The sequence below is a fragment of the Nanorana parkeri genome, unplaced genomic scaffold, assembly GCF_000935625.1.
Source record: "Nanorana parkeri isolate BGI_ZX_2015 unplaced genomic scaffold, ASM93562v1 scaffold2243, whole genome shotgun sequence".
Lineage (NCBI taxonomy): Eukaryota > Metazoa > Chordata > Amphibia > Anura > Dicroglossidae > Nanorana > Nanorana parkeri.
Genome location: NW_017308511.1, coordinates 1 through 7,876, shown reverse-complemented (window position 1 = coordinate 7,876; position 7,876 = coordinate 1). Strand labels below are relative to the sequence as shown.

Below are 7,876 nucleotides of genomic sequence, written 5' to 3'. Positions count from 1 at the left end.
TATATAGAACAGTAAAGTAAAAAGGAATAAAAAGAGAATACTTAACAGGCCTGGGTTTATGAGTTTCTGACAGAGTCCAGTTCAATAAACACAAGATGGGTCTGAATGGCTCTTCTCCAAGCAAGGCTTGCACAGATATTAAAGGGGAACTCTTTTGGATGAACTTTTTGATATTGCAGGAGTCCCTCATCTTGATGTTACAAGAGCCTCCTCCAGCTGCCTCTGCAGCATTTTTTTTGTCAGCCCTCTAGGGGGTGTCATGGGGCCAGTCCCAAAGGCAGGGCTGGAGAAGCAGGAGGGCTAAGCCTTTGTGATGTCCTCCTCCCAACTGTTAAATTTCATATCCGAGATTATAGTGGAATATTGATGCACAACACTGTCCAACAACCCCTAAATTATGATGCGTCATGAAAGTAGCTTTATATTGAGACCAAACTTGGCAGAGATATGAATGATCGGCCAGTAGGGCAAATGTCACCTGTCAGGCCCCTGACCATCGTAACCTTGACATTCCTGGTATGTCTGTTTTTGTCTTGACGAGGCACTGCTATTGGTGCACTTATTTTCCACTATCACTGTCCAATTCCAAGTTACGAAATTGGATTGATAATGTAACTCAGTTCTATGACTATGGGTGCCCGCAAGGTCAGGGTCATCACCTTTACCAGGCCTGTGTGTTTATCTAAAACCTGTCAATTGCTATTTTATTAGGGGATTAGCCGAGCTGGGCAAACCCATTACCATGCTATTAGGAATTTATGATACCGCTCATAAAAGGTATCGCTTAAACTGATTAACGCCAGGTCCAGGGGAAACGCTAGATAACAATTGGTTTTAGTGCTTCACTTAAGAACTATAAAAGACTACAGGCCCAGATTAGCAGATCTCTTTTTTTGGAATTTGAAAAGACCTGGCAAGCTGAATTGACTACAACTAAATGAAAGGCTGCATTTGCTTTAAGCTGTGGGACAAGATAATTTCATTTATAATATTAATAGGCTCAAACCTCATTATCGTCACACCCTCTTCGTCCAAGGTCCAACCAGGGGGTACACCCTGAAAGCTTGTCTTGAAAATGTAACCGTTTGTGCAAATAAAAAAATTACTTAACGGTGTTGTTACAAGTGTACAATTATGGCTACAGTCACCTTAATCATTAATATATGTTTTGTACTAGACTTTACTGAATTTTTCTATAGGTACACATTTTATCGTCCAGTCTACAAGAAAGCGTGTTTTACATGCGACTTCTGCGTCCAACATGATTGCTATTCAATACTTTCATGATTATTTTTCATATACAGAGCTGTATAATAGGGCAGCACAGTGGTGTAGTTGTTAGCGCTTCTACCTTGCCCTTCTTGGTCACCATCTCCAAAGAGTTTGCATGTTCTCCCTGTGCTTGTGTGGGTTTGATTTGGGGGGATGTATTAAGCAATTATGTATTGTCTGCACTGTATTAGCAGTATATACTCTATATAGAGTATATACTGCTAATACAGTGCAGACAATACATTTACAATTATACTAACACGAATGTATTAAATGATCTGTATGTAGCCCTGTACTATGGATCATTTAACCCATTCATGTTAGCAGAGGATCATTGTAAATGTATTGTTGCAGGCACTCTATATGTACATGTACTATATACTACATATAGAATGCACTGAACAATAGATTTACAATTATCCTCTGCTAATATGAATGGGTTAAATGATCCGTAGTACATGATATGTAGCCCTGTACCCCCTTTTCCACTTACAGAGCTAGGTTATTGTTTTTCTTTTAAATAAATATTCATGTAATTTTATTGGTATCTATCTTCATTTTGTACATTTACCAGTAGCTGCCTCATTTCCCACCCTAGGCTTATACTCGAGTCAATACTTTTTCCCAGTTTTTTGTGGTAAAATTAGGTACCTCGGCTTATATTCGGGACCGCTTATACTCGAGTATATACGGTATAATGTCTGTGCAGTACTAAACAGGAAGCCGATGCATATGTAACTAATAAATATAGCTGCCCCCAAGCACTTGAATATTTATCAGCTATACATTGTCCTCAGTATACACTCAGGAGGGAAACGGGTTTGACGTACGTGATAAAACACATAGTTCAACCGATAATATACCACAATGGTTGATAGAAAGCGGAATAGAACATAGACTTAAAATGCTCAATGCAAATAAAAGCAGTTGGACCAGATAACCTTCACCCCAAGGTACTTAAGGAATTAAGCCAGGTTATAACATGACCATTATTCCTAATTTTTACAGGAATCCTTAGTGACTGGTAGGGTACCATGTGATTGGCGGAGGGCTACGGTAGTTCCAATATTCAAAAAGGGGGCTAGATGCCAACCAGGGAACTATAGGCCGGTCAGTCTAACATCGGTAGTTTGTAAACTGTTAGAAGGTATAATTAAGGACTATTTGGTAAAAAAAAAAAAGAAGTCCTTAAATTGGTATACCTGGATTTATCAAAGGCATTTGATACGGTACCACACAAGCGCTTACTTCACAAGCCGAGGGCTATGGGCATAGATGAGGTGGTGTGTACGTGGATAGAGAACTGGCTACGGGAACGTGTCCAGAGAGTATCTGTAAATGGCACCTTTTCAGACTGGGCTAGTGTAATGAGCGGTGTGCCTCAAGGATCTGTGCTGGGTCCGATACTGTTCAACCTATTCATTAATGACATCGGGGAGGGAATAAATAGCCATGTTTCCGTGTTTGCAGACGATACAAAAATAGGGAGGGTACTAGAAATGGATCGTGACAATATAACATTGCAGGAGGACCTGGATAAAAAAGGGGAGTGGACAATACTGTATAGCAGATGAGGTTTAATGTCGATAAATGCAAAGTAATGCACTTTGGACATAAAAATAAACAAATAGGCTATACAATCATGGGTATGCCGCTAGGGAAGTCAGAAATAGAAAAAGATTTGGGGGTCATTGTAGACCACAAACTGAATGGTAGCTTGCAGTGCCAAGCTGCGGTAAACAAAGCTAGCAGGGTCTTGTCCTGTATTAAGAAGGGGATGTATTGCAGGGACAAGTCTATAATTGTGCCTCTATATAGATCGTTGGTTCGGCCACATCTGGAGTACGCGGTCCAGTTTTGGTCGCCGGTACTGAGAAGGGATGTCCTTGAACTGGAGAGAGTCCAGCGGAGGGCAACAAAACTAATTAGGGGAATGGAGGACCAGAGCTATGAGACAAGGCTTCTGACCTTAAACATGTTTACGCTGGAATTAAGGAGATTAAGGGGGGATATGATTTTCATGTACAAGATGTTCAATGGTGACAGCAACATTGGCAACAAACTGTTTGAGATTAACTCCATTACAAAGACTAGAGGCCACCACCTAAAGTTGGTGGAGAAAAAATTCCAGCACAATGGGCGAAGAGGGTTCTTTACAGTAAGAGCGGTTAAGGTCTGGAACTCACTGCCATCGGCAGTGATTTCAGCCAAGAGTGTAGATTTGTTCAAGAAACGTTTGGACAATTTCTTGAGGGACCGTAATATCCATGGATACCAGTATCCCTAAGAATGAGATGATGCGTGGACCTATATGGGTTGGACTTGATGGACGTATGTCTTTATTCAACCCCAAATACTATGTAACTATGTAAACAGGTTTATGGTATATTAATGCAGAAGCAATGGAGTTTTGGTCTCCCTGGAGCTTCTGACACAATGTACAGGTTGGCACAGCACCTTTGCACATTATGGTACCCTTAACTTGTAAAGTGCCCTCTCCAGTGCTGTGACATGATCCATGATCTCCCAAGCACTGTCAGCATCACACCCAGGCAACCAGCATTTTCAGGAAGAACATGTTCCTTCTTCCTGTGACAGCACAGGTAGTCTCTGCCCCCACACCGCTCTGCCGTGATAGACGGCCGAGCGGTGTGGGAGGAGAGACACTGGACGCTCACAGCGCTCTCCTCCCGCAGAGCTCGGCCGCCTGCGACACTTTCTCTTCCCCCCCCAAAAAATACAAAAATTAAAGAATCATAAAAAATAAAGAAGCATTGAAAAAATATAAACAGAATTTTTTTTTTTAAAGTCCTCTGCCCCCCACATGCAGATATGCGTCGGGTGCACCTACGTGCGAAAACAACGATTATGCCTATTGTGCCGCACATGTTACATATAACCGCGAACGTCTGAGTGTGAGCAATAATTTTAGGGCCATTAATTACTGATAACACTAAACTGATGAGCGGTGAAAGCGTTTTAAGTGTCGTCTATGGCCAATTTTCAGTGTGGTCGTTTTTCTTTGCGATTTTGCGGGATATCTGTCCCCAAAATTTTTTAACATAAATTGCAAAGCTATAGTCTGGTCATGCTGACTGCTGACATTTTTGACTGACTGGTGAGACACCATCACATTTTTGAAACACTGTAAATGAACATAAAAATTGGCATAAAAAACTACTCGCATGGTAATAACTGGATGAAAAGGTACAAGGCAGATCCACAAAAGCTACCTCGCTAGCGGACACGTTTTGGGGGATATTCCTCCTTCCTCAGAGCTCTATCTTTGGCATATGTCTAGGATGCAAGTAGAGATTCTGAAGCTGACCACAGGTTCTAGAGGTGGATGGGAATTGCAGCCAACAGATCAGAAACACATAACTGATTATTTTTGCAATCCACTCACCCCTCCCCCACTATTTGGTAACTTGAGAGTGACAGTTTGCATACAGTTTCTCCTTAGGAAGGATTTCATCGGGTAACACCAGTATGCCAAGCAGCAGTGTAGAAACAAAGTACAAACACATATACAAATAGACCGAAAGCTTAAAAGGGTCAGGTAAAGGTTGGTAATAGAGACATGGTCTTCCTTTGACAGATTAACAGTATGAACAAATCCGTGGCTTGTATGGCACATTCAGTACACTGAAACATTAGCCACTTATCAGATGTTCTATTACATCGAGTCAAAACACATACAGCAGATTTTATTTAAATTGAACATCTGCCAAACAGCTAAATACACAAATTAAAATGCATAAAAGAAGCCATTTTATCTGTCAAAAGGATTTGTATTTCTGTCCATGCAGTCCCAAAATGTATACAGCTCTGCTTTACAGCACATGCATGCAAGGCAGGGCAGAAGCCCTAATTTTCCACTGTTAAGGTTAAGTAATACTTCAGGTCTCGTCCCTCCCCCAGCTAGTGCATGGGCAGTGAAAGAAGCAGTACACAGACAAGCTCATCTCCGACACTCTACTCCTATCAGAATGTTTCTTGTTAGCACATGAGCACTGCAGCACACCTGACTGGCTTCTTGTGCTGCTTCTCCCTCTCCCAGTCTGAGCTCTGCAAGTTGCTGATAGCAAGTCAAATTTAGAAATTTACACTGCTTTAATTTAAAAAAAATAAAAATGGCGTAATACTGAATACAGAGCTGTATTAGCATGTGTTTTTTAGATCTACCAGGAGGTCAGCCTAACTAATACAAACAGCTTGAAATCAGGTTATCTGTGTTTCCAATGACATGAGGTGACAGAACTCAAACCTGTCTCAAACACTATAGCTTTCCTGCTAGTAAGCCAGCTCTAGTTTCCACTCAGCACTGCCTCTCCCCATAGAAGATCATTTAAACTTAGCGGAGACAACCTTATAGAACAAGCAACAGAATTATTTAGCAGGTGCATTCCGTTTGGGTGGTTGGGTGGTTAAATCTTCCTTCTGTATTTTGTTGGTAGCTGAAGTTGTCCACCGACCTACAAGGATGGTTGGAGGTGCACATTTGATACAATAGGCACCAGGATCTGCTGGAGGGTTCATGAACAGGAATGTTCTGATTGGCCAAACATTCCTATTTTTGTAAATGAGAGGGAAGGGAGAAGAAGCAGTACTAATCTTATTAGAGAGAACAATAGCAAACTGATACAAATTTCTGACCCAACTGACTGATCACCCAGACAGCAGCCAGTCAGAGTTGTGGGCCTCCTACAGACATAAGATTATTGATTGATTTTGGAAAAAAGTACCCTTGTTCTATGTTCTGACATGAATGCCTCCCCCTGAGGTCTGTCTCACCTTTATGCGATCTGCACTACTGTTAAAGAGACCAAGCCTTCGAATAGTGTTTAAGATTGCGTCAGAAGAGTCATCAAGCATGTTGTGTGTGCATACTGGAGGGAATGACTGTCTCTGTGGAGAAAACAGGATTCTTTAAAAAAGGACAGCAAACACAAATTCCTCAACTTAATCCATCAAACTAACATACAAATGTGAGATATTGTATTCATCATGAGCTCCCTACCTGGGTAGCAAAAATGGCTCTCTTCATCATAGTGAAATCTTCTTTATCCAGCATCTTGTTCATGTCAGGTAAATTCCCTCTGCAATTAAAACACAGCCAGGTAATGTTCAGTGACAGATCTCTTTACTTTGGATATTATTTGACGAGGTAAGATAACCTTACTATACAACATTACAGTATAACACTTCCTTTGCAATCTGCTGCACATGCTTCATATACGTAATTATGTTTCATTACAACGGTTTCCTACGTTCAGGATTACGCACCAGTTCACATTAGTGCGGTTTGTGGAACATTTGGCATCGTGCTACTATGCGCGACAATGGAAATCCCAGTGCAACATGCATGCACCTATGCAATGAAACAAAATGTGCAGGCGATTATTTGGGGGATACACTGTGTGATTTTGGCTCCATAGACGCACAAAAATGCAAAAAAAAAAACAAACTGCACATAATACATTTTTGTGTGTTTTAGCACATGAGAACAAGTCCCCACCCCCTTGCAACCTATAATTTATTTCACCTTAAGGAGCACTATGGGGTTAAGGCTTTTCCACATAGTTCTCCTTAGGGTAACGGGAGGACACAAACTAGCGTCCTCCTGTCACCCTAGGCTCAGTATACAGCTTGCTGTATACTGAGACGCCGCAGCTGAAGCGGATCCCGACAATTGTGCCGGGATCCGCCCAGCTGCGTGACTGACAGCTGGCTCTGCCTATCTAGAGGCAGAGCCAGCTGTACCCGCCCCTTCCCCGTCCGTTCCGCCAGTCAGCACTGGCGGATCGGAGCGGGGAGGGGGGAATCCAGCCCCTCCCGTCACGGCCGAGAGCCGTGACAGGATCGAGAGATGAGCGAACGCCGGTATGTGTTCGCTCACCTGCCAATCTACTGAGCCGACCTGCGACAGTCTCATTGTCAGAGGTCGGCTAGAACTATGAGGTGAGTGAAAATCACACACCTCATAGTTCTCCTTTAAGAGACACAGCAAAAAGCTAAAAATGCATGAAGATGCACAAGTATGAATGGAAAAGGGGGCTAGATTGGAGGAGGCAATTCCATTTTCACAAATTCACCTGGGAAAGTGGAATTACATATTAAAAGGTTACATTTGACCTATTATGTAATTAACTTAGTTCATTTTGCTCTGGAGAAAGCGCCAGCAATGAAAGTAACCCTTTCAATCGCTGGTGTTTTTTCTCCAGAGCAAAATTAACCAAGTTCATTACATAATTGGTCAAATGTAACCTTTTAAACCAAAAAGTAAAAACACAAAAAATAGTGTTACAATACAATTGTTGTAAAAATTGCACTTACACTAATAAAGACTCGTACAATTTCTTTCCAAACTTTTCTTTTACTGCATTGGCTGTATCCCTATGAAAAGACAATAAAGGGTATAGGCAATGTTACTCCTTCACACACAACAGAAACCAACATAAGAAGAATACACTGGAAAAAGGTATTGTCATTGTACCAAGTTTCTGCAGTAGACAGAAAATGATTTTTTAAAAATCCACCTTTCCCCCTTTCAAAATAATGGGGAGAGAGAGAGAGGGGAGAGGAAGAGAGAGAGAGGGGGGAG

The 7,876-nt window shown here is 41.7% G+C and overlaps 1 protein-coding gene across 1 annotated transcript in view; it reads right to left on the bottom strand.

The window, feature by feature from the left end:
- Positions 1 to 7,668, bottom strand: part of LOC108801187 (glycogen [starch] synthase, muscle-like) — a gene marked incomplete at its 5' end in the record, with an annotated part of 22,581 nt that extends 14,913 nt beyond the window's left edge. The window contains 3 exons of the mRNA XM_018573117.1: positions 6,067 to 6,180; positions 6,293 to 6,371; positions 7,609 to 7,668. Of these exons, the coding sequence (XP_018428619.1) occupies positions 6,067 to 6,180; positions 6,293 to 6,371; positions 7,609 to 7,668 (253 nt within the window). The remainder of the gene's footprint in view (positions 1 to 6,066; positions 6,181 to 6,292; positions 6,372 to 7,608) is intronic.
- Positions 7,669 to 7,876: the final 208 nt, after the last annotated feature.